The sequence below is a fragment of the Entelurus aequoreus genome, linkage group LG24 (assembly GCF_033978785.1).
Source record: "Entelurus aequoreus isolate RoL-2023_Sb linkage group LG24, RoL_Eaeq_v1.1, whole genome shotgun sequence".
Taxonomy (NCBI): Eukaryota; Metazoa; Chordata; class Actinopteri; order Syngnathiformes; family Syngnathidae; genus Entelurus; species Entelurus aequoreus.
In genome coordinates, this window is record NC_084754.1 from 32,645,041 (window position 1) to 32,672,505 (window position 27,465).

At 44.1% G+C, this 27,465-nt stretch overlaps 2 protein-coding genes across 3 annotated transcripts in view; both read right to left on the minus strand.

The window, feature by feature from the left end:
* LOC133641904 (inner centromere protein-like) overlaps positions 1-14,971 on the minus strand; it is a 50,730-nt gene extending 35,759 nt beyond the window's left edge. The window contains exons 1-3 of one of the 2 annotated variants that reach the window (XM_062036016.1): positions 14,789-14,971; positions 5,709-5,878; positions 719-826 (exon numbers count right to left, since the gene is read on the minus strand). In XM_062036016.1, coding sequence (XP_061892000.1) covers positions 719-826; positions 5,709-5,848 — 248 coding nt within the window. In that variant the 5' untranslated portion in view covers positions 5,849-5,878; positions 14,789-14,971. The remainder of the gene's footprint in view (positions 1-718; positions 827-5,708; positions 5,879-14,788) is intronic. The other variant, XM_062036015.1, reaches the window with a different exon arrangement.
* Positions 14,972-20,466: 5,495 nt separating this feature from the next.
* Positions 20,467-27,465, minus strand: part of pgghg (protein-glucosylgalactosylhydroxylysine glucosidase) — a 33,532-nt gene continuing 26,533 nt past the window's right edge. The window contains exons 12-15 of the mRNA XM_062036018.1: positions 26,542-26,637; positions 26,375-26,472; positions 26,089-26,312; positions 20,467-20,750 (exon numbers count right to left, since the gene is read on the minus strand). Coding sequence (XP_061892002.1) covers positions 20,674-20,750; positions 26,089-26,312; positions 26,375-26,472; positions 26,542-26,637 — 495 coding nt within the window. The 3' untranslated portion in view covers positions 20,467-20,673. The remainder of the gene's footprint in view (positions 20,751-26,088; positions 26,313-26,374; positions 26,473-26,541; positions 26,638-27,465) is intronic.

A 27,465-nucleotide genomic window follows, 5' to 3' on the forward strand; every position in this document is an offset into this window, starting at 1 on the left:
TACGGTATTTAAAAAATGACCCGCAGTGTGTTGGTGTGTCTAACAGAATTTAAATTCTTGCTGTTTAGCAACTTGCTTTTTGGAGGAGAGGAGCTACACTTCCGTGTTTAGATACTAGTCTCCTGCATTACTAACACAAAATGTGAATTGTTACAATCATGATATTATTGTCACAGATGTTTTGTAATGTAATCTGTGATATTTCTGCCTGAATAAACACTTTTGATATTCTGTACATTACATGTTGTACAATTTAATGGTATTTATATTGCTTCATGACAATGTCTTAACCTTCTCTTTTTATTAATAAAGTGTAAAATTCAGCCTGCCAAAACGTACTGTAATTGAGGAATGCCAACCATAAAATGTTATCAAAGAATATACACAATATTTAAGCCAACAATAATTTGCACCATTAAAGGAAATAATTGTTAACATGTTACTATTGCGTTAACTTTGACAGCCATACTATACTTACTTACATCATGTATATTTTTTTATGTTTTTGGGGCTCTTTATGAGCGCAATAGATGCAATGACTCCCAATTGTTGGCTGACTTATGTGTTTATTTACGAGTTAAAATGCATTAAAAAAAAAACAAAACGTGTGTGCTTGTCTCACATAAGGATTGTGAAGGATAGGGTAAATACCCCCCAAAAAGTACAGTTCTGTTCCCCTTTAAGAAATACGTCAAAAAGTAAATTTCAGCAAACAAACCTCCTGGTTTGACCTTCTTCCTGGCGCCCCACAGACACACGCTTTCTGCGGCTATTCTTTTTTTGCGATGGCGTCTTGGGCATCAACTCTAGCTCTGTGTTAAAATCTCTGAAATTGAATGACAGCACCATTAGAATATTGAAGGCAACACATATATACGTACATATATACAGTACAGGCCAAAAGTTTGGACACACCTTCTCATTCAATTAGTTGTCTTAATTTTCATGACTATTTACATTGTAGATAGTCACTGAAGACATCAAAACTATGAATTAACACATGTAGACTTATGTTACAAAAAGGTGAAATAACTGAAACATATTTTATATTCTAGTTTCTTCAAAATAGCCACCCTTTGCTCTGGTTACTTTTTTGCACACTCTTGGCATTCTCTCGATGAGGTGTGCTTGAAGCTCATCGAGAGAATGCCAAGAGTGTGCAAAGCAGTAAGGGAGGCTATTTTGAAGAAACTAGAATATAAAACATGTTTTCAGTTATTTCACCTTCCAAAAAGAAAAAACATGAGGATTTCTGTTTGGTAAATCATCTGGATGACACAGCAGGTACACACTTGTCCAACTACCTCATCAGGTGAGTTTGCAAAACTGATAGTTGTATTACATATTTCATTTGATCTAAAAACGTACAAATCAAGCAATCACCATCACATTTCTCTATAAACTACTCAATAACTATTTGCTTCATGAAGAGAATCACAGTCCCTCGGTCCAGTTAATAAAAATGAATTGACGCATAGCTATCCATCCACCCACCCATCCATCCATTTTCTACCGCTTGTCCCTTTCGGGTTTTGCGGGGGTACTGGAGCCTATCTCAGCTGCACTCGGGCGGAAGACTGGGTACACCCTGGACAAGTCGCCACCTCATCGCAGGGGCAACACAGATGGACAGACCACATTCACACTAATACGAACAAAATGTAATAAATAACATATAGATATCCTAAAAACCTTTTATTGCTGAAATATACTGCATATCTAAAGCTAATTTTAAAAATAAAGTTGACCAGCGTACGTTACAATTCAGGTTAGTTGCAGTATAAAGTAGCTCACTATGTTTACAAATAAAAGATTTCTCTCTGAGAAGGATATAAATCCCCAGAGAACAACACATATAGACACTATAAATATAAAACAACTTTTGCTTCATAATTGAAAACTTTGTCAGCTTTCTTTCTCTTCTTTTCTCAACTTAGTGGGCCTGACCGCAAGCCGGGAGATGTTAACACGTGACAAAACCAGGAAGTGTTGCGAAGGCTAGTCCGTCCCATTTAACATCGCTCCAGAAGCAGCTGAAGAACTCTTTCCAGGACCCACACTCCCTCGACCACATGGGCTAGGTCCTTGGAAGGATGTAGTAATTGACTCAATCAGGCGCAAACTAATGCTTCCGGGATAACATAACAAGTGATCTCATTGGAGACCAAGCATCCAATCAGAGCAAACATTTGTCCAGTTCTAGGATTGGTTGCCTTTTTGACACAAATATAACGGGGCCTTAAAGGCCTACTGAAATGAATTTTTTTTTATTTAAACGGGAATAGCAGATCCATTCTATGTGTCATACTTGATCATTTCGCGATATTGCCATATTTTTGCTGAAAGGATTTAGTAGAGAAAATCGACGATAAAGTTCGCAACTTTTGCTCGCTGATAAAAAAAAGCCTTGCCTGTACCGGAAGTAGCCTGACGTCACAGGAGCTAGTATTCCTCACAATTCCCCGTTGTTTACAATGGAGCGAGAGAGATTCGGAGCGACAAAGCGACGATTACCCCATTAATTTGAGCGAGGATGAAAGATTCGTAGATGAGGAACGTTACAGTGAAGAACTAGAGAGGCAGTGATGGACGTATCTTTTTTCGCTCTGACCGTAACTTAGGTACAAGCTGGCTCATTGGATTCCACACTCTCTCCTTTTTCTATTGTGGATCACGGATTTGTATTTTAAACCACCTCAGATACTATATCCTCTTGAAAATGAGAGTCGAGCACGCAAAATGGACATTTAAAGGGACTTTTATCTCCACGACAATACATCGGTGACACACTTAGCTATTGAGCTAACGTGATAGCATCGTTCTCAAATGAAGATAGAAACAAAAGAAATAAACCCCTGACTAGAAGGATAGACAGAAGATCAACAATACTATTAAACCATGTACATGTAACTACACGGTTAAAAATTCTCAGCCTGGTAAGGCTTAACAATGCTGTTGCTAACGACGCTAAGGCTAATTTAGCAACTTAGCAACCGAACCTCACAGAACTATGATAAAAACATTAGCGCTCCACCTACGCCAGCCAGCCCTCATCTTCCCATCAACAGCCATGCTCACCTGCGTTCCAGCGATCGACGGCGCGACGAAGGACTTCATCCGTGGGTTTGGCGGCAAGCATCGGCTAGGCGTCTGCTAAGTAAGTAGTCCTTGTTGTGCTGCTGTAAGTATTGTATTTAGCCGCTAATACACGATCGATCCCACCTACAACGTTCTTCTTTGCAGCCTCCATTGTTCATTAAACAAATTGCAAAAGATTCACCAACACAGATGTCCAGAATACTGTGGAATTTTGTCGAAGAAAACAAGAGGTTTTTGTATCGTGTCCGATGGGGTCCAACCACTTCGGTGGATTTTGTGACGTCACGCGCATAAATCATATCCAAAGGAGTTTTTCAACTGGAAGTTTAGCGGGAATTTTAAAATTGCACTTTATAACACGTTAGATTAGTAAATTGCAATTTTAAATTTCCAGCGAAATATCCTGCTGAAAACGTCTCGGTATGATGACGTTTGCGCGTGACGTCACGGATTGTAGCGGACATTTTGGGACACCGTGGCCAGCTATTAAGTCGTCTGTTTTCATCGCAAAATTCCACAGTATTCTGGACTTCTGTGTTGGTGAATCTTTTGCAATTTGTTTAATGAACAATGGAGATAGCAAAGAAGAAAGCTGTAGGTGGGAAGCGGTGTATTAGCGGCCGGCTGCAGCAACACAAACACATAGCGGCTACGTCGTAGCCGGTGTTTCAATGTTTACATTCCCGAACGATGACAGTCAAGCTTTACCATTCGCCTGTGGGGAACTGGGACAACATTACCAGGAGGACTTTGAGTTGGATACGCATGCTTGTGGAGATGGGACAACAGAGACTCTTACCAGGAGGACTTTGAGTTGGATACGCGCTACCGTGAGTACGCAGCTGCGGCTTCCAAACATTTGATCGCTTGCCCATACGTGCGTGCGTATTCAGAGCGGTAACAGCCAATCAGCAGTGCGTATTCAGAGCTCATGTAGTCAATGCTTAGGGTTTAGCAGGTAAGCATCAGGCTGCGGACTCTCCCCAAATTATAATAAACACCTCCCATTCAACTACTAGTAACAACACTATGAGCCCTTTGACCTTCTAGAAATATAAACTGCAGTTCAGCTCGATTGCAGTCCTGGCTTGAGGTGAAGGCTAATTCGCTTTTAGCGTAACATTAGCTCATTTTGCGGTGTGTGTGTGTGTGTGTTACGGACAGCAAAGCCCTGTCTGTCTGTTATTTCACTTTACCTTTTTCTGTGTTGATTGAGCTGTGTTGAAGCAGCAAAAAAGGACATTATGTTAAATGAAGAGTTTCTGTCTCTGATAGTTGATATAATAATGTAACTGCATCATTAAGCCTACATGAACTCTGTGGTGTTCAGGGATGAATAGTCTCTCCTATTGCCATTGTACTATTTTTTCCAGCTATAATTACATTAATCATTAGTAATGGAGCAGCCTAGTTTTGAATGGCAGGGTCCCTGCAATCACATGTTGATAAAAATATAACATTTACATAATAAAAATCAACTACAGGCTTCCCAAATGCTGTAGTAAATTAAGCATGATGAGTTGACTTGAAACGGTTTAATGTTGCACTTCTTAAATGTAGAAGAAAAGTGTTGTCATTGTATTTAATCTGAGCAACAACTTGAGGCAGTTTAATGTGGATTAACGTGGGCAGAATTATTATAGTGTTCCCATTGTTAAGGATAAAGCCATTGTTTACAAATTTGGTAAATAAATAACCAAAACATTTATATTTTGTTGTTTTCTTACTGTACCGAAAATGAACCGAACCGTGACCTCTAAACCGAGGTACGCACCGAACCGAAATTTTTGTGTATGGTTACACCCCTAGCAAGTGTAGAAAAAAAGTTGAATGCTCAGAAAGGTGAGGAAGAGAGGGGGCCCAAGAGAGTGCATCGGTCTGACTGCAGACAGCAGTAATTATTTAGTGTTCATATGGATAATAAAAAATAAGCAAACACTTTTACTGTGCACAAAATACATTTATATTTGCTCAAACATTTTGTATTTTTCGCTTGAGTTCAATTTATTTTGAAAATGTGATGACTGTGTTGGCAAAACATTTTTCTGACCTCAGCATTAAGACACAAATATAACGCCATAGTAGATGTGCTATCATGCACGATGTGTTGTCTTCTCTTGCTGCCACTGTCCGCAAGCACATTTGGCGATCTTCTTCCGACAAACCGTTGACTCTTTTCGGTGAAGCATTCCCAAATAGACGATTTTATCATTTTAAAATGGAGGGAAAAGTTGAGTAAGCGAGCCTCCTTCATCCACCATAAATTGTGCACAGCTGTGTGCAGGGAGTGTGGCTGTGAGCCGCACAGGATCTGAAGGATTTAACTTTTTCATACCACGGTATACCTTAAAATCGGTAATTGGCACGTGCCTATTTGCAACTATGAACTGTTCCATTATTAACGTACAGTAAATTAACCCACATGGATGGTGCAGGGCATGCTTAGTAGAGGCTCTGTGGAAATGTGACCTTTTTTATGTTTTATTTGCACTTTTGGCATCACACAGAGATGCTCCAACTAATATTTTTAACCTCAATCTCTCATCTGTGAGGCAGACGAGCTAACTATGTCACTGTGCAGCTCAGACAAAAGTAAATAAAACACCTACCTTGAGAACATGCGGTTGGCCTCTTGCTGGATCTCCTCAAGCCAAACCATGTGGACATTATCAATTTCACGGATAAATTCATCTTTTTTCTCGTCGAACATCTGCATGAGAGTCCGTACAGAAGACAGTACAGAGCTCATGGTGGCAGCTGGGCGAGTGAAAAGCTCTTTCTGAAACAAAAAGTTTAGGAGAACAGAATCATTAACAACAATGGAAAAATATACTCCACAAAAACAAGCTAGCCCAAATTTATTCTGACCTATTGAAACGTACTATTATGAAGCTTTGTAAAAGCCGAGCCTCACAAAAAACATTACCTTCAGGCCCCATTTTCGTAGTTGTTATACAGATCAATAATTAATGACACAAGCTAACTGCAACACGCAAAATTGACTGATACACTGCGACAAACTGCCATGTGCCGTCGGAACTTTAGTGCCAACCTTACCACACCAGCAGCAGAGCTCACTTACAACACTGTATTCTTAAAGGCCTACTGAAAGCCACTACTACCGACCACGCAGTCTGATAGTTTATATATCAATGATGAAATCTTAACATTGCAACACATGCCAATACGGCCGGGTTAACTTATAAAGTGCAATTTTAAATTTCCCGGTAAATATCCGGCTGAAAACAACTCGGTATGATGACGTTTGCGCATGACGTCACGGATTGAGCCGAAGTATTGGGACACCATTGTGTCCCAATACAAACAGCTCTGTTTTCATCGCAAAATTCCACAGTATTCTGGACATCTGTGTTGGGGAATCTTTTGCAATTTGTTTAATGGACAATGAAGACAGCAAAGAAGAAAGTTGTAGGTGGGATCGGTGTATTAGCGGCTGGCTACAGCAACACAAACAGGAGGACTTTGAGTTGGATAGCAGACACGCTACCGTGAGTATGCAGCTTTCTTCCAAACATTTGATCGCTTGCCCGTCCGTGCATGCCGCTATGTGCATGTCACGTACGTAACTTTGGGAAAATATATGTGCTGTATGAACTTTACGGAGGTGAACGATACTTTGGGCAGTGGGATTGAGTGTGTTGTGCGGGTGTTTGATTTGTATTGATGGGTTATATGGACGGGAGGGGGGAGGTGTTTGTTATGCGGATTAATTTGTGGCATATTAAATACAAGCCTGGTTGTGTTGAGGCTAATAGAGTATATATATGTCTTGTGTTTATTTACTGTTTTAGTCATTCCCAGCTGAATATCAGGTCCCACCCGCCTCTCACAGCATCTTCCCTATCTGAATCGCTTCCACTGCCCTCTAATCCTTCACTCTCACTTTCCTCATCCACAAATCTTTCATCCTCGCTCAAATTAATGGGGTAATCGTTGCTTTCTCGGTCCGAATCGCTCTCGCTGCTTGTGGCCATGATTGTAAACAATGTGCAGATGTGAGCAGCTCCACAACCTGTGACGTCACGCTACTTCCGGTACAGGCAAGGCTTTTATATCAGCGACCAAAAGTTGCGAACTTTATCGTCAATGTTCTCTACTAAATCCTTTCAGCAAAAATTTGGCAATATCGCGAAATGATCAAGTATGACACATAGAATGGACCTGCTATCCCCGTTTAAATAAGAACATTTCATTTCAGTAGGCCTTTAACAAAAACTCAGCTCAAAGTAAACTACATTTATAAGTTAACACTTGGCACTCAGCATCAAGGGTTGGAATTGGGGGTTAAATCACCAAAAATGATTACCGGGCAGTCGTCAGCAATAGTCAGGTCGGGTTAATACCGCCACGGGTAAGATGTACCCCCGTGCTACCTGCCGCATTCGGGCAGATGGGGCTCGTAAGCCTTGGATGGCAACCTGTCTAGGAGAAGGTCACTCTGAACTAAAACCGGGACTGCGAGGAGTTGCGCCCCACAGTTCGCTATTAGCATAGTAAAGCCAACCATGGAGTACAAAGTCATCCCAAATCCTATACTTCCAGCGGCGGGAGTCCGCAGGAACATCGCAGCGGATGGTGGTGCTGGTCCTCCTCCTGGAGGACACCATGACGACAGGACCTCAAACCCTGGGATTGTCCCAGGGAGGGTCCTGTCCGAACACAGCACCACGTCCAATGCACTCATGCGCTGTCGGAGACCATTTGTTATGGGAACCTTCAACGCATGCACAGCGAGAGAAGAAGCGAGATTGATAGAGCTTGCACACTGTGCAGAGGAACGGGGAGTGGAGATCCTGGGGGTCCAAGAACACAGGAGAGTGCACACTGATGACCCCATCCTGTACTGCAGAGTGGAGAGATGCACGTTCATTTCTGCATCTGCGTGGAGGAACGAGGCCCAGGCCGCAACAGGCGGTGTAGGGTTAATGCTGGGCCCACGGGCACGTAAGGCTCTCCGTCGGGTTTACCACCACACCGACAGGATTCTGAGCGCAGAGTTCTCGGGCAACCCAGTAACAACAGTCATAGTCGTGTACTCACCCACCAACGTGGCACCATCTGACGTGGTGGAGAAGTTCTTTGAGGACCTTGTAAGAGCGGTCCGTGGCGTCCCAGCGCACAACTTCCTGGCAATCCTTGGGGACTTCAATGCAAGGCTTGGACCAGAGGACGCACCCTTCCCTTACCACGACTCTACCAACCGCAACGGCACCTACCTCACTGCCTTCCTCATGGAACACGAGCTACTGGCGGCGAATACCATCTTCCGGAAGAGAACAGGAAAGAGGTGGACCTTCCGAGACCGAGCCTCAGGAACACTACGGCAGCTAGATTACATCCTAGTGAGGAAGAAATGGAGGAACTCCATCCTGAATGCTGAGCCATACAGCACTTTCAGTTCTGTGGGCTCAGACCACCGTGTGGTCTCAATGAGAGTTTGCCTGAGCCTCAGGGTCCCCAAACCAAGTCCCAAGATCCGGTATAACTGGAAAGCTTTCTCAAGTGACCCTGGCCTTCAAACCAGATACGCAGAGGAGATGAGGAGACGATTCCAGCAGCTGGACAGGGGAGCGGAGGCCAGTGGAGAATACAGGAGATTCGTCACTGCGAATGAGGAGGCGACCAGGCTGTACGTGCCCATGATGGAGAGAGTCAGTACCTCCAGACGATCCAAACACCCAGAGGTCGTAGCAGCACGAGGGATGGTGGAGGAAGCCCGCCTCAACTTTGAGCGGGAACCAACTGTGGAGAGGCGTGGCGAGCTGAATGAAGCCAAACAGTTTCTTTTCAAATGCTATGATACCATCAAAGGGGAAGAACTGATGGAGAGAGTGCGGAGGGTGCAGGCGGCGCAAGGTGAACAACAGTATGGGGAGGCCTGGAGGGTCATCAATGAGATGACGGGGCGGAAGAGGACCAAGGAGGGACAGGTGGAGGGACACAGCCCGGAGGAGAGGGTGACAACCTGGTCCAGTCACTTCAAAAGGCTGCTGGGAGAAACAGCAGACGCAGCTGAGGAAGAAGAAATACCATCAGTCCTCCCAAACCTGAACATCAACGATGGTCCCTTCACACTCGGAGAGCTCGCCAGGGCAAAAGCCACAGTAAGAGTGGGAAAAAGCGCTGGCCCGGACGGCATACCCCCAGAGGTCGTGAAGAACTGTGATCTTGATGACATCATTCTAGAGTTCTGCAACCTTGCTCTGCTGCACAATCGGCTGCCTGATATGTGGTCTCTATCAAACATCGTACCAGTGCCCAAATCCGGAGACCTCTCGAAGCCAGACAACTACCGAGGCATCAGCCTGACCTGTATCACTGCGAAAGTCTACAACCGCATGATCCTAAACAGGGTCCGGCATGCAATCGACCCTCACCTGAGAGTAAATCAGAACGGCTTTCGAGAAGGACGAACAACTACAGCCCAGATCTTGGCACTTAGGAGATTGATTGAGGAGGTGAGGAAGGACAACCTGACTGCAGTCCTATGCTTCATAGACTTCAAAAAGGCATTTGACTCGATACATCGAGGCACGATGGTGAAGATCTTGAAGGCATACAGTATTCCTCCGAACCTACTCCGAGCAATAGAGTCCATGTACGCAGGAACAAGGGCCAGGGTGGTGACCCCAGATGGCAACAGCGAGGAGTTTGACATCCTGGCTGGAGTTATACAAGGGGATACACTAGCCCCCTTCCTCTTCATCATAGTCCTTGATCATGCGCTCAGGAAGGCAATAAATGGGCGAGAGCAGGAACTTGGCTTCACGCTGACACCAAGGAAGTCGAGTCGACAACCGGCAGTGGTCCTGACAGACCTTGACTATGCGGATGACATCAGTCTGCTCTCCAACAACGTGGAACAAGCACAAGAACTCCTACACAGGGTAGAGCTAGAGTGCGCCAAGGTTGGCCTTAGGCTAAATGCCAAGAAAACTGAGGTCATGACCTACAATGTTCCACCAGAACATCAACCTCTGATAACAGCAGGAGGCACTGTGCTGAAAGAAGTTGAGGACTTCAAATACCTGGGCGGATGGGTCAACTCAACTGAGCAGGATTTAAAAGTGAGGAAGGCACTTGCATGGAGGGCCCTGAACGGCATGACCAGTGTATGGAGCTCCAACCTCCCCCGCCAAATCAAACTCAGCTTCTTCTACGCGACAGTTGAGTCCGTTCTCCTCTATGGCAGCGAATGCTGGACCCTGAAGCCAACCCTGGAGAGGTCTCTGGATGGTTGCTACACCAGGATGCTGCGTGCAGTGCATAACATCAACAAGAGTGCGCACGTAACCAACAGAGTCCTCTACAGGGGAATACCAAGGGTGAGCGAGAAGATTGCTGTAAGGAGAATGAGACTAGCAGGGCACTGCCAAAGGCATCAGGAGCTGCCAGCCAGCAAATTGGTACTGTGGGAACCAACACATGGGCATCGGTCAAGAGGACGTCCCACACTAACATACGTGGACATACTCAAGAAGGATGCAGGAGCTCAGAGTACCAAGGAACTGGCCAAATGTATGGAGAATCGGGATGACTGGAAGCAACGATGGAAGGCTCGTCTGAGGACGACCTAGAGAGAGAGGGCGCGGCCACTGCTGCTCACTGCTCCTCTCACCTTCCAGGTGGTGAACAAGGGGATGGGTCAAATTTCACCACACCTTGTGTGTGTGTGTGTGTGTGTGTGTGTGTGTGTGTGTGTGTGTGACACTATCATTGGTATTTTAACTTAACTTGATTGAATGCAGACAACACCGGAAGTCCCCTCATTGTTGACTAGGTTTAAAATAGGTGCACAACACCAACATCCAAAACTGACAGAACAAGCAGAAACGTTTTGATAGAAAGACGGCATAAACACAACAATATTATACCTAGTCAGACTTTTTAATTAAAATAACTTTGGAATCTTATTAGCTTGCGCTGTTGATGCTTTCACGCGCGTTGCCATCATCTTCACAAATACTATAGTATACATTTACATACATATACAGTTCCGCTCCAATGATTCTGCGGCAGTTTGGAGAGGTCTAAGGGCCCTTACGAACTATGAGCCCAAAACCCCCCAGGCCCTGAATGACCGGACTCTCGCTCAGGGCCTCAACACACATTACTGTCGTCATGAACGGCCTTCAGCTCATCAAAGCCATGCCCCCCCCACCATCACCCTCCCCACCAATGCCAGCACATCATTAAAGGACTCCAATGACATCACAGGACTCCAAAAACATCATAAGACTGTAAAGACCCTCTCCATTAAAGAAGAGCAGTTCTTGAAGCTGAATACGCGGAAGGCCCCCGGGCCGGATGGTGTCTCCCCGTCCACTCTCAGACACTGTGCGGACCAGCTGGCTCCTGTCTTCACTGACATTTTTAACACCTCTCTGGAGCTATGCCGCGTGCCGTCCTGCTTTAAGACCTCTACCATTGTCCCTGTCCCCAAGAAAGCACGGATCACAGGACTAAATGACTACAGGCCGGTCGCGCTGACGTCTGTGGTCATGAAGTCCTTTGAGCGCTTGGTCCTGCCCCACCTCAAGGACATCACCGCCCCCCTCCTGGACCCACTGCAGTTCGCCTACAGAGCCAACAGGTCTGTGGATGATGCAGTGAACCTGGCCCTCCACTTCATCCTGGAGCCTCTGGACTCCCCAGGAACCTACGCTAGGATCCTGTTTGTGGACTTCAGCTCTGCCTTCAACACCATCCTCCCTGGACTGCTACGAGACAAGCTCTACCAGCTCAGCGTGCCCGACTCCCTCTGCAGTTGGATTAATGACTTCCTGACAGACCGAAGACAGCACGTACGGCTGGGGAAGATTGTCTCGGACAGTCGAACCACAGACACTGGTACTCCTCAGGGCTGTGTACTCTCCCCCTGGCTCTTCTCCCTGTATACAAACTGCTGCACCTCCAGTCACCAATCCGTAAAACTGCTCAAGTTTGCGGATGACACCACCCTCATCGGGCTCATCTCGAATGGCGATGAGTCCGCCTACAGGAGAGAGGTGGACCGGCTGACGTCCTGGTGCAGCCTCAACAACCTGGAGCTGAATGCCCAGAAAACAGTGGAGATGATCATGGACTTCAGGAAAGTCACAGCCCCACCATCCCCCCTCACCCTGATTGACTCTCCCACCCCCGTCCCCATTGTGGACTCCTTCCGTTTCTTGGGCACCACCATCACCCAGGACCTCAAGTGGGAGCTGACCATCAGCTCCCTCATCAAGAAGGCCCAGCAGAGGATGTACTTCCTGCGGCAGCTGAGGAAACTTAAGGTGCCGACCGAGATGCTGGTGCAGTTTTACTCAGCCATCATAGAGTCCATCCTGACCTCCTCCATCACAGTGTGGTTCCCCGGCGCCACAGTCCAGGATAAGAATAAACTGCAGCGCATCGTACGAGCTGCTGAGAAGGTGATTGTCTGCAAGCTCCCATCCCTCCAGGACTTGTTCTCCTCCAGGACCAGGAGGCGTGTGGGTCGGATCACAGTTGACTCTTCTCACCCTGGACACACACTATTCTCCCCTGTCCCCTCAGGCAGGAGACTACGCTCCATCCAGACCCACACCTCCCGCCACCTGAACAGTTTTTTCCCCTCGGCCATCAGGCAAATGAACAATAACTCCTAACAGTAGCTCCTTGAATTCCTTCTATCTGATAGCTCAGTCACAGCTCTTTTTATACCAAATATGTGTTATATGTCGCACGTTTGCACCAAGAAAAATTCCTAGTTTGTGAACCCGTTCTCAAACAATGGCAATAAAACTATTCTGATTCTGATTAAACTGACCATACGTCCTCTTTTCCCCAGACATGTCCTCTTTTGCGGGGCTGTCCGGTCGGGGTTTCTTAAATGCCTCAAATGTCCGGTATTTTGAGTTAAGGTTGCGTGTATTTTCAATGTACGTCCAGGGTTAAAACAAAACAAATTGTGAAGGTGTGCGCACGCAGCAACACTCGTGAGGGAGGTGCAGAGACAGAGAGAGACAGTCAAGAGACAAACAGAACACAAGAGAGAAGCCGAAACGTAAATGCAACTTCACGGATGATTTGCGGTAAAAGTATCTGTGTTTTTGTCCTGGCCGTGACACATGGAAAACAGAATGCACGTATACCTGTATATCTGTGGCAAATAAAGGGGCCAACGATCTACAAGCCCATATCGACACTACAAAGCACAAAACAGCCGTGCAGGGCGAGAGCTCGTCTGCTGTTTTTTGTTAACATTTAATTAACTTGTTTTGGAGGCATTATTTATGTTTAGATTATATACAAGGTTATTTTGAATATTTCTACCTCTGCACTTTTTTTCCAAAACTGTGAATGTTACAGAATATAACTGACTTATTTTGTTATACAGTCAACCAGTGTTGGCGTTAACACACTTTTTGTGTCTTTTTAACGCATTGAAATCAGAAAGGACGCAGATTATTATTTTATTTATTTTTTTATACCCTTTGTGGCCCACAGCTAATGTTTTAAAGCCTACGGCACATTCTAAAATATACTATTAAAATAAACAAAAACATAACAAAAGTGAAATAAAAAGCTTAAAAGGTGAAATGTAATCTAGAAAAATTTGCAATGTTGACTAATAAAACAAAGCTGTTTTTTTCCCTTTCAAACGGTCATTGCTTAAAACATAATATTGAATCAAAATCAATGTTACTATGAATTATTGACCTATCAAAGATTCTGATTACTTCATATCAAATATTCTACTTTGAAAAATATTTTTGGTGGAAGATTTTGCATATTTTGTGTGTTTGCCATAAAAAACATTGTTTTGTTTGACAAAAAAGTGTGGAAAACAAACAAACAAAAAAACAACATAAAAAAACTACAACATTTTGAATTGAGGAATAGATCTGAAGTTGATGTAGCTCTCAATTTACCGGTCGATCTACGTTCCCATCCTCACCTATGGTCATGAGCTTTGGGTTATGACCGAAAGGACAAGATCACGGGTACAAGCGACCCAAATGAGTTTCCTCCGCCGGGTGGCGGGGCTCTCCCTTAGAGATAGGGTGAGAAGCTCTGCCATCCGGGAGGAGCTCAAAGTAAAGCCGCTGCTCCTTCACATGGAGAGGAGCCAGATGAGGTGGTTCAGGCATCTGGTCAGGATGCCACCCGAACGCCTCCCTAGGGAGGTGTTTAGGGCACGTCCGACCGGTAGGAGGCCACGGGGAAGACCCAGGACACGTTGGGAAGACTATGTCTCCCGGCTGGCCTGGGAACGCCCCGGGATCCCCCGGGAAGAGCTGGACGAAGTGGCTGGGGATAGGGAAGTCTGGGCTTCCCTGCTTAGGCTGCTGCCCCCGCGACCCGACCTCGGATAAGCAGAAGAAGATAGATGGATGGATTAGTTATAAGGCAAGTTCGAGTATCATTGGCAAATGTTCACCAAGTCCCGGCCTTGGTACGCATATATGTGTCCTCTTTTTGGGATGTCACAATATGGTCAGCCTAATACATTTAAAAACACCCTCACCATTGTTCTAATATATAACAGCACAAAGCACACAATTGAGCAGCAAACATGATCAGTAATTGTGAGCATTAAAGAAGCCAACTTATTTACTTCTGGCGGCAAAGTTGTTTTTTCCACCGAAGCTAGCTGACTTTAGCTAAAGCTAGTCATGCTCGTATAAATCACATTATTTACCTTTAAAAACTGGGAGTCACCGTCAATGGCATCCAACGTGCGTTGCTCCGTAAATCGTTAAAAGATAATCTTTCTCATATTTGACCGTAAATACTAAAATGTATGAAATAAGAGGCACAATCCACTGCTTGCATCACCAGGCTCACACTCAGCTGCTCACGACTGTTGACATTTTAAAAACTGCATCCACCTATCCCGTGTGCGCGATTCACTGACGTCAGACAAACCGCGTTTGCTTCGACAATTGGCTACTTCAGAAGGGGCGGGTACCCAACTAGAAACAGTGTGTGGAGTTAGAAAAGGGATGCAATGTACAGTAAATCAGACAAACCCCAATGGCAAAGAGAAGGCGCGGTTAGTAGCCCAGATTTAAATCATTGATTGATTGAAACTTTTATTAGTAGATTGCACAGTACAGTACATATTCCGTACAATTGACCACTAAATTGTAACACCCGAATAAGTTTTTCAACTTATTTAAGTCGGGGTCCACATGAATCAATTCATGGTAAAACAAACCATGAGTCGAGAATTTCGTCTTGAGTATATATATACATATATATATATATATACAGTATATATATATATACAGTATAGATATATATACAGTATATGGGTTCACCACTCATGGGAGGGGCCGTTGAGGTCGGGTGCATTGTGAGCTGGGCGGCAGCCAAAGGCAGGGCACTTGGCGGTCCGATCCTCGGCTACAGAAGCTAGCTCTTGGGACGTGGAACGTCACCTCGCTGGGGGGAAAGGAGCCTGAGCTAGTGTGCGAGGTAGAGAACTTCCGGCTAGATATAGTCGGACTCACCTCGACGCACAGCAAGGGCTCTGGAACCAGTTCTCTCGAGAGGGGCTGGACTCTCTTCTACACTGGCGTTGCGCGCAGTGAGAGGCGACGAGGTGGGGTGGCAATTCTTGTTTCCCCCCGGCTCAAAGCCTGCACGTTGGAGTTCAACCCGGTGGACGAGAGGGTAGCCTCCCTCCGCCTTCGGGTGGGGGGACGGGTCCTGACTGTTGTTTGTGCTTACGCACCAAACAGCAGTTCAGAGTACCCACCCTTTTTGGATGCGCTCGAGGGAGTACTGGAAAGTGCTCCCCCGGGTGATTCCCTTGTCCTACTGGGTGACTTCAACGCTCATGTTGGCAACGACAGTGAAACCTGGAGAGGCGTGATTGGGAAGAATGGCCGCCCGGATCTGAACCCGAGTAGTGTTTTGTTATTGGACTTTTGTGCTCGTCACAGATTGTCCGTAACGAACACCATGTTCAAACATAAGGGTGTCCATATGTGCACTTGGCACCAGGACACCCTAGGCCGCAGTTCGATGATCGACTTTGTAGTTGTGTCATCGGATTTGTGGCCTCATGTTTTGGACACTCGGGTGAAGAGAGGGGCGGAGCTTTCTACCGATCACCACCTGGTGGTGAGTTGGCTGCGATGGTGGGGGAGGATGCCGGACAGACCTGGCAGGCCCAAACGCATTGTGAGGGTCTGCTGGGAACGTCTGGCAGAGTCTCCTGTCAGAGAGAGTTTCAATTCCCACCTCCGGAAGAACTTTGAACATGTCACGAGGGAGGTGCTGGACATTGAGTCCGAGTGGACCATGTTCCGCGCCTCTATTGTCGAGGCGGCTGATTGGAGCTGTGGCCGCAAGGTAGTTGGTGCCTGTCGTGGCGGTAATCCTAGAACCCGTTGGTGGACACCGGCGGTGAGGGATGCCGTCAAGCTGAAGAAGGAGTCCTATCGGGTTCTTTTGGCTCATAGGACTCCGGAGGCAGCGGACAGGTAACGACAGGCCAAGCAGTGTGCGGCTTCGGCGGTCGCAGAGGCAAAAGCTCGGACATGGGAGGAGTTTGGAGAAGCTATGGAAAACGACTTCCGGATGGCTTCGAAGCGATTCTGGACCACCATCCGCCGCCTCAGGAGGGTGAAGCAGTGCACTGTCAACACCGTGTATGGTGCGGATGGTGTTCTGCTGACCTCGACTGCGGATGTTGTGGATCGGTGGAGGGAATACTTCGAAGACCTCCTCAATCCCACCAACACGTCTTCCTATGAGGAAGCAGTTCCTGGGGAATCTGTGGCGGGCTCTCCTATTTCTGGGGCTGAGGTTGCTGAGGTAGTTAAAAAGCTCCTCGGTGGCAAGGCCCCGGGGGTGGATGAGATCCGCCCGGAGTTCCTTAAGGCTCTGGATGCTGTGGGGCTGTCTTGGTTGACAAGACTCTGCAGCATCGCGTGGACATCGGGGGCGGTACCTCTGGATTGGCAGACCGGGGTGGTGGTTCCTCTCTTTAAGAAGGGGAACCGGAGGGTGTGTTCCAACTATCGTGGGATCACACTCCTCAGCCTTCCCGGTAAGGTTTATTCGGGTGTACTGGAGAGGAGGCTACGCCGGATAGTCGAACCTCGGATTCAGGAGGAACAGTGTGGTTTTCGTCCTGGTCGTGGAACTGTGGACCAGCTCTATACTCTCGGCAGGATCCTTGAGGGTGCATGGGAGTTTGCCCAACCAGTCTACATGTGCTTTGTGGACTTGGAGAAGGCATTCGACCGTGTCCCTCGGGAGGTCCTGTGGGGAGTGCTCAGAGAGTATGGGGTATCGGACTGTCTGATTGTGGCGGTCCGCTCCCTGTACGATCAGGGTCAGAGCTTGGTCCGCATTGCCGGCAGTAAGTCGGACACGTTTCTAGTGAGGGTTGGACTCCGCCAAGGCTGCCCTTTGTCACCGATTCTGTTCATAACTTTTATGGACATAATTTCTAGGCGCAGTCAAGGCGTTGAGGGGATCTGGTTTGGTGGCTGCAGGATTAGGTCTCTGCTTTTTGCGGATGATGTGGTCCTGATGGCTTCATCCGGCCAGGATCTTCAGCTCTCGCTGGATCGGTTCGCAGCAGAGTGTGAAGCGACTGGGATGAGAATCAGCACCTCCAAGTCCGAGTCCATGGTTCTCGCCCGGAAAAGGGTGGAGTGCCATCTCCGGGTTGGGGAGGAGACTCTGCCCCAAGTGGAGGAGTTCAAGTACCTAGGAGTCTTGTTCACGAGTGGGGGAAGAGTGGATCGTGAGATTGACAGGCGGATCGGTGTGGCGTCTTCGGTAGTGCGGTTCTGTATCGATCCATTGTGGTGAAGAAGGAGCTGAGCCGGAAGGCAAAGCTCTCAATTTACCGGTTGATCTACGTTCCCATCCTCACCTATGGTCATGAGCTTTGGGTTATGACCGAAAGGACAAGATCACGGGTACAGGCGGCCGAAATGAGTTTCCTCCGCCGGGTGGCGGGGCTCTCCCTTAGAGACAGGGTGAGAAGCTCTGCCATCCGGGAGGAGCTCAAAGTAAAGCCACTGCTCCTCCACATAGAGAGGAGCCAGATGAGGTGGTTCGGGCATCTGGTCAGGATGCCACCCGAACGCCTCCCTAGGGAGGTGTTTAGGGCACGTCCAACCGGTAGGAGGCCACGGGGAAGACCCAGGACACGTTGGGAAGACTATGTCTCCCGGCTGGCCTGGGAACGCCTCGGGATCCCCCGGGAGGAGCTGGACGAAGTGGCTGGGGAGAGGAAAGTCTGGGCTTCCCTGCTTAGGCTGCTTCCCCCGCGACCCAACCTCGGATAAGCGGAAGAAGATGGATGGATGGATGGATGGATTTATATATATACACAATGGATGCATGTATATACAGTATGTATGTGTATTTGTATCCATCCATGTTCTACCGCTTGTCCCTCTTTATTAATTTATACGCTTACATTTAAAAATCTACATAGTTTGTAAACTTCAATATGCATTACAAAAGAAAATTAGCTTGTGCTTGAGATATATATATATATATATATGTATATATATATACACACATATATATATACGTATATATATATTTATTTATATATATATATATAATATATATATTTAATTTATATATATATATATATATAAATAAATATATATATATGTGCATATATATACATATATATATATATATATATATATATATATCTCAATCAGAAACACAAGCTAATTTTATTTTGTAATATATATATATATATATATATATATATATATATATATATATATATATATATAAATATATATATATGTGTATATATATATATGTATATATATATACATATATATATATATATCTCAATCAGAAACACAAGCTAATTTTCTTTTGTAATGCGTATTGAAGATTACAAACTATGTAGATTTTTAAATGTAAGCGTATAAATTAATAAAGAGGGACAAGCGGTACAAAATGGATGGATACAAATACACATACATACTGTATATACATGCATCCATTGTATATATAATTTCCTACCGTTTGTCCCTATATATACACTATATTGCCAAAAGTATTTGGCCACCTGCCTTCACTCACATATGAACTTGAAGTGCCATCCTAAGGAATTGTCCAAAATGTTTTGGTATCCTGGAACATTCAAAGTTCCTTTCACTGGAACTAAGGGGCCAAGACCAACTCCTTGAAAACCAACCCCACACCATAATTCCTCCTCCACCAAATTTCACACTCGGCACAATGCAGTCCGAAATGTACAGTTCTCCTGGCAACCTCCAAACCCAGACTGGTCCATCAGATTGCCAGATGGAAAAGTGTGATTCATCACTCCAGAGAAGGCGTCTCCACTGCTCTAGAGTCCAGTGGCGACGTGCTTTACACCACTGCATCCCACGCTTTGCATTGGACTTGATGATGTATGGCTTAGATACAGCTGCTCGGCCATGGAAACCCATTCCATGAAGCTCTCTGCGTACTGTACGTGGGCTAATTGGAAGGTCACATGAAGTTTGGAGCTCTGTAGCAACGGACTGTGCAGAAAGTCTTTGCACTATGCACTTCAGCATCCACTGACCCCTCTCTGTCAGTTTACGTGGCCTACCACTTTGGTGGCTGAGTTGCTGTTGTTCCCAAACTCTTCACTTTTCTTATAATAAAGTTGACTTTGGAATATTTAGGAACAAGGAAATCCCATGACTGGATTTGTTACAGAGGTGGCATCCTATGACAGTTCCACGCTGGAAATCACTGAGAGCGGCCCATTCTTTCACAAATGTTTGTAGAAACAGTCTCCATGCCTCAGTGCTTGATTTGATACACCAAGCCAAGTGATTAGGACACCTGATTCTCATCATTTGGATGGGTGGCCAAATACTTTTGGCAATACAGTGTATATGCATTGATAGTGTCTATATTATATGTATATATATTTATTGATAGTGTCTATGTGGCATGGTGGTGCTTGACAGTAATTCGGTAAAATTCAGGCAGAAGCTTGTGGATGGCTACCAAAAGTGCCTTATTGCAGTGAAACTGCCAAGGGACATGTAAGCAAATATTAACATTGCTGTATGTATACTTTTGACCCAGCACTATTGCTCACATTTTCAGTAGACCCATAATAAATTCATAAAAGAAGCAAACTTCATGAATGTTTTTTGTGACCAACAAGTATGTGTTCCAATCACTCTATCACAAAAAAATAAGAGTTGTAGAAATGATTGGAAACTCAAGACAGCCATGACATTATGTTCTTTACAAGTGTGTGTAAACTTTTGACCACGACTGTATATACACACACTATCAAGATACATATTTATTGATTTAATTGAAAATAAAACAATGTTGACACATGTGCAGTATTTTATATTTGTATCTCTTTATTTCAGCCATTGGAAATGTGAAAACAGTTTTAAAGTGATGATTAATTTATATTGGCCTAGTTGTATTTTTTGTTAAGTTCATATACAGAGCCGTTTTTTGCACAAATATTTGGCAAATAGTGCGGCAGCAATCATGATGTCACACGGTATATAGCACATTTTATAGGGTGCGTGTAGTGATTAGAACCGCCTGAGTCCTCTCTCACAGAGGCCAGCAGAAAGATGACAGTTGAAGTTTACAAACACATCCAGGTTCTCGAGGAAACATTACCGGCGTCCCTGAAATAGACATGCAATGTAAATTAATTATAAAACAAAACATCCATAGCCATTTACAAATTAACAACAGTTAATAATGAAGCTTCAAGTTTGAAGATACAGTATATCTTTATTATGAAAAGTGACATGAAATAGTGAAGTAATGTCAGCAGCATCCACAAAACCAAATGTGACCAACTTCGAACTATTGTTCATCATTACTTATCAGGTCATTTTCTTAAAGGGGAATTTGCAATCATTATGTGATACAAGAACACATGTGTTTTTTTAATGCATTTTAATTTGTATTATACGGCAAGTACAAACCCCGTTTCCATTAGAGTTGGGAAATTGTGTTAGATGTAAATATAAACGGAATACAATGATTTGCAAATCATTTTCAAGCCATATTCAGTTGAATATGCTACAAAGACAACATATTTGATGTTCAAACTGATAAACATTTTTTTTGGGGCAAATAATCATTAACTTTAGAATTTGATGCCAGCAACACGTGACAAAGAAGTTGGGAAAGGTGGCAATAAATACTGATAAAGTTGAGGAATGCTCATCAAACACTTATTTGGAACATCCCACAGGTGAACAGGCAAATTGGGAACAGGTGGGTGCCATGATTGGGTATAAAAGTAGATTCCATGAAATGCTCAGTCATTCACAAACAAGGATGGGGCGAGGGTCACCACTTTGTCAACAAATGCGTGAGCAAATTGTTGAACAGTTTAAGAAAAACCTTTCTCAAGCAGCTATTGCAAGGAATTTAGGGATTTCACCATCTACGCTCCGTAATATCATCAAAGAGTTCAGAGAATCTGGAGAAATCACTGCACGTAAGCAGCTAAGCCCGTGACCTTCGATCCCACAGGCTGTACTGCATCAACAAACCACATCAGTGTGTAAAGGATATCACCACATGGGCTCAGGAACACTTCAGAAACCCACTGTCAGTAACTACAGTTGGTCGCTACATCTGTAAGTGCAAGTTAAAACTCTCCTATGCAAGGCGAAAACTATTTATCAACAACACCCAGAAACGCCGTCAGCTTCGCTGGGCCTGAGCTCATCTAAGATGGACTGATACAAAGTGGAAAAGTGTTCTGTGGTCTGACGAGTCCACATTTCAAATTGTTTTTGGAAACTGTGGACGTCGTGTCCTCCGGACCAAAGAGGAAAAGAACCACCCGGATTGTTATAGGCGCAAAGTTTAAAAGACAGCATCTGTGATGGTATGGGGGTGTATTAGTGCCCAAGACATGGGTAACTCACACATCTGTGAAGGCGCCATTAATGCTGAAAGGTACATACAGGTTTTGGAGCAACATATGTTGCCATCCAAGCAACGTTACCATTGACGCCCCTGCTTATTTCAGCAAGACAATGCCAAGCCACGTGTTACATCAACGTGGCTTCATAGTAAAAGAGTGCGGGTACTAGACTGGCCTGCCTGTAGTCCAGACCTGTCTCCCATTGAAAATGTGTGGCGCATTTTGAAGCCTAAAATACCACAATGGAGACCCCCGGACTGTTGAACAATTTAAGCTGTACATCAAGCAAGAATGGGAAAGAATTCCACATGAAAAGCTTAAAAAATGTGTCTCCTCAGTTCCCAAACGTTTACCGAGTGTTGTTAAAAGGAAAGGCCATGTAACACAGTGGTGAACATGCCCTTTCACAACTACTTTGGCACGTGTTGCAGCCATGAAATTCTAAGTTAATTATTATTTACAAAAAAAAAATAAAGTTTATGAGTTTGAACATCAAATATGTTGTACTTGTAGTGCATTCAATTGAATATGGCTTGAAAAGGATTTGCAAATCATTGTATTCCGTTTATATTTACATCTAACACAATTTCCCAACTCATATGGAAACGGGGTTTGTACAAGCTTTAGAAGCTGAGTGATCAGCAGATCCAGCAAGTAGGACTATTGCTAAATGCTAAACAAGAAATACAAACTATGAACATAAAACAACCACTTACTGTCCAACGTCTGCTCTCAATAGGATGCAGACTAATGAGATGTTCATATTTGACCGTTTAGATGAGAAATTAATCTTAGTCCTCACACAGGCGAAAAAAACGTGGGCACACACAAACGTCTTTTCATGTCTTTCTCGCTATGTACAAGTCTAATTTGAAAGTCAAAGTTGACCAACTTCTTAGTTTGTGGCCACAACCTTCTACTATACAAGTAAAAGGCATCATTTATGATCTAGATTAATTTTTACCTACTCAGAGGCGATGCAGCAGCTCACCGGCTCAGGATGTCGATAGCTGCTGTTTAGTTTATGTGGTGGCACCTAATAGTATTTTGCACGTGTGTTACAACACCTCTACTTGATGCACAGCTTGCTTTTCTTTGTATTGCATTGTTGTTACATGAGCAAACAACAGTAAATACCTGGTAGCTTTTCCAAAAGTATTCAGTTTACATAATCTTTTCTTTAAGTGTATATATAGATTGCAATCCCTTGAAGTTGATACGTCTACTATTTGCTCATAATGATTGCAGGCACTGCCTGTTTTGTATGTTTATATTTAGAAAATAAACACATGCCATTGTTCCGACATCCATCCATCCATTTTCTACCGCTTATTCACTTCGGGGTCGCGGGGGGCGCTGGAGCCTATACATGATATATTTAATTTGGTTTTCAAAGCTTCTATCTGCATCGAATTGCATGGAATCGTATCGCATCGAATCATAATGTTTTAAAAAGTAACATGTATCGTAACCCATGTACTGAGATTCATATCGAATCACCATTTAAGGTGGAGCTGCACACTCTTAAAGGCCTACTGAAATGAAATGTTTTTATTTAAACGGGGATAGCAGATCCATTCTTTGTGTCATACATGATCATTTCACGATATTGCCATATTTTTGCTGAAAGGATTTAGTAGAGAACATCGACGATAAAGTTCGCAACTTTTGCTCGCAGATAAAAAATAGCCTTGCCTGTAGCGGAAGTAGCGTGACGTCACAGGTTGAAAGGCTCCTCACATTTCCACATTGTTTACAATGCAGCGAGAGCGATTTGGACCGAGAAAGCGACGATTACCGCATTAATTTGAGCGAGGATGAAAGATTTGTGGATGAGGTAGTGAGAGTGAAGGACTAGAGTGTAGTGCAGGACGTATCTTTTTTCGCTCTGACCGTAACTTAGGTACAAGGGTTCATTGGATTCCACACTTTCTCCTTTTTCTATTGTGGATCACGGATTTGTATTTTAAACCACCTGGGATACTATATCCTCTTGAAAAAGAGAGTCGAGAACGCAAAATGGACATTCACAGTGACTTTTATCTCCACGACAATACATCGGCGAAGCTCTTTAGCTACGAAGCTAACGTGATAGCACATCGGGCTTAAATGCAGATAGAAACAAAATAAATAAACCCCTGACTGGAAGGATAGACAGAAAATCAACAATACTATTAAACCATGGACATGTAAATACACGGTTAATGCTTTCCAGCCTGGCGAAGCTTAACAATGCTGTTGCTAACGACGCCATTGAAGCTAACTTAGCAACGGGACCTCACAGAGCTATGCTAAAAACATTAGCTATCCACCTATGCCAGCCCTCATCTGCTCATCAACACCCGTGCTCACCTGCGTTCCAGCGATCGACGGAGCGACGATCATAGATGCGGTCGGCGGCCCGGAGACGGAGGAAGTGAAGGTGAGGTCGGCGGCTAGCACGTCTGCTATCCATCTCAAAGTCCTCCTGGTTGTGTTGCTGTAGTCCGCCGCTAATACACAGATCGCACCTACAACTTTCTTCTTTGCAGTCTTTCATTAAACAAATTGCAAAAGTTCACCAACACAGATGTCCAGAATACTGTGGAATTTTGAGATGAAAACAGAGCTTTTTGTATTGGATTCAATGGTGTACTAATACTTCCGGTTCAATGATTGACGTCACGCGCATACGTCATCATACATAGACGTTTTCAACCGGAAGTTTAGCGGGAAATTCAAAATTGCACTTTATAAGTTAACCCGGCCGTATTGGCATGTGTTGCAATGTTAAGATTTCATCATTGATATATAAACTATCAGACTGCGTGGTCGCTAGTAGTGGCTTTCAGTAGGCCTTTAATATACATACAGTATATACATACATACCGTATGTATACACATAATATACAAATTGGAATGCAAAAAACATGTTCTTGTCTTACATGGGGATTGTGAATGATGGGCAAAATATTAAAAAAAAGTGCAGTTCGCTTTTCATGTTTTTGTAAAAAAAACAAAGTCTATGATTTTTTGTAAGAGGAAAAGGGAGGAAACGATCAAACTGTCAATAGATGGAATGGATATTGAAAGGGTTTTTGAACTTAGATTTTTAGGAGTGATACTGGATGACGGTCCGACATGGAAATCTCATATTGCACATGTACGGAAAAAGATGTCTGAGAGTATTTTTATATAAAAACAAGGTAAAATATGTGTTAGATTATAGGGCAATGTGTATATTGTATTGTGCACTTATATTGCCATATATCAGCTACTGTGTGGAAGTGTGGGGGAACACATATAAGAGTAACATAAAGGCATTGTATCGACTACAGAAAAGAGCTATAAGGATTATTCATAAAGTACATTACTTAGAACACACAAACATATTTATTATTTCTGGTTTATTGAAACTACAGGAGCTAGTAAAGTTACAGACATTGTGTGTCATGTTTAAGGCTAAAAGTAAAACATTACCAGCAAATTTACAAAAATGTTTGTCATCACTTCTGAGAATACAGAGCATAGAAGAAAAGGTCATTTCCAACATCAGTATTCAAGGACAACTTTCAAACAAATGTGTATATCAGTGGGGGGGTTAAACTATGGAATTCTCTTTACAATGAGATAAAAGATTGTAAAAATATATTCCAATTGAAAAAAATATATAAAGACAGAACAATAAGATCATATGGACAGCCATAAGTGTTTACATTTTGCTTTATATTCATTATTTTACTTATTTTTTGCCTGGTTTTGTATTTGTTTTGTATCATCTTGTGAGGTGTATATTACTTTTTTTTTGTTCGGTTTGTACTTCATGAAGTTTTGCACTTGTTGTGTTTTTTTGTGTGTGTTTTGTTTGTTTTCATTATATTTGGATGTAACTGTTGGTTTATATGATATCCATTAAGTAAGACTACGTATTATGTTGAAGGGGGCAGGAACATATAATATTTTTCTTCATCCTGCTCCTTCTCAGGCATTGGTGTGTAAATGTATAATTGAATAATTGAGGTGTAATTGTCTATCGAGCACATGAATGAAGGAGATAAATAATAAATGAATGAAAATGAAATGACTTGGTGTGTTACCTGGAGTCAAAGGGATTTTAGTCCCTGATGCCTTGAGGACCACCTGCAGATCACACCTCTTCGCAAACGCGTCACCAGCTTCCTGTTCCCTCAGTATTATGCAAACCTCATGTTTTCTAAAGAGCCAGTCCATCCGATTGCCCAGGTAGCTGACTCCGCGGATGCAAAGCTCACTCAGCTCATTGGGAAGAAGTGGGGAAAAGGCCAGGCATTCTTTCTGAACTCTGAAAATGTAAAATATTTGTATTGATGTATTTGATTAACAGTGGGGTGACAGACGTCTCACCTGAAGCCAGTGTAACCAAACACTACGGCTTGCAAGAACCCTCCCATACCAGTTAAGAAGTTGACTGCACCCGAGCCGTCTGATGTCTCGCTCCACACCTAAAAGGCCACCACATATTCCCTTTATCCAGTTGTGACTTACAGTATGCGTGTGTGCCAGAAAGTTACCTGGAAAGGTCCTTGAATGTTTTTGAAGCACTTTTCAAGTAATTGTTGAGCTTTCTCTGCTTCCCCCAGCTCAAGCCATCCAATTGCAAACATGCCCTGAATTACGAGCATGCCATCAGTTGAAGAACAAACAGTATAAATTAAGATTACTTACAGTAGGTTACGTGCAAATGACACAAAATAGGGCCAAAAAAATGTATAGATCCATGTAACCCCCTAGTGCTTTTCCAAACTTTTACAGGAACTTTCCCATTCACCCGGCCGGGTAAATAATGTTTCCCCTGTGTTTCCACCAAAAACTACCCGGGTAGATTGAGTTCTTCAGGAACTTTTGGAAGGTTGCCGGAACCTAACCGGGGCGGGCAGTGAACACAGTTGGGGCGTTCCTAAAACTTATTTTTCGAACACAGCACCGCCATGGCGACCAAGAGTGGGCCGACAAACAAAATGTTTTTTTTCAACAGGTTTAACTCTGGCCCCAGTGCAACCCCCTCATATCCAACCCCTACCAGACAGCCCCCCAGAGATTAATGTCCTTTGGAATTTGCTTTTTAATGACACTAGGGTGGCCTCTGCGGTGTTCTATGCCGTCGTTTGCTGGGGTGGGGGCAGCACGGTCAGATACAGTAACAGATTTAATAAACAGATTAAGAGAGCTGACTCCATCCAAGGCTGCCCACTATGAAGCATTGAGGTGGTGGCCAACAAAAGGAAGTTGACAAAGTTCCCATCCATAATGTCCAATTCCTCTCGTCCCGTGCACAACACGGTGGCGGCTCTGAGTAGCTCCTTCAGCATTAAGCTGCTAAATCCACAGTGCAAGAAAGAGCGCTACCGCAGGTCTTTTCTACCCACAGCTAGAAGACTTTATAACGCACTTATGTGATTACTGTCATCTTTTTCTTGGTGTGCAACTAGGGGTGT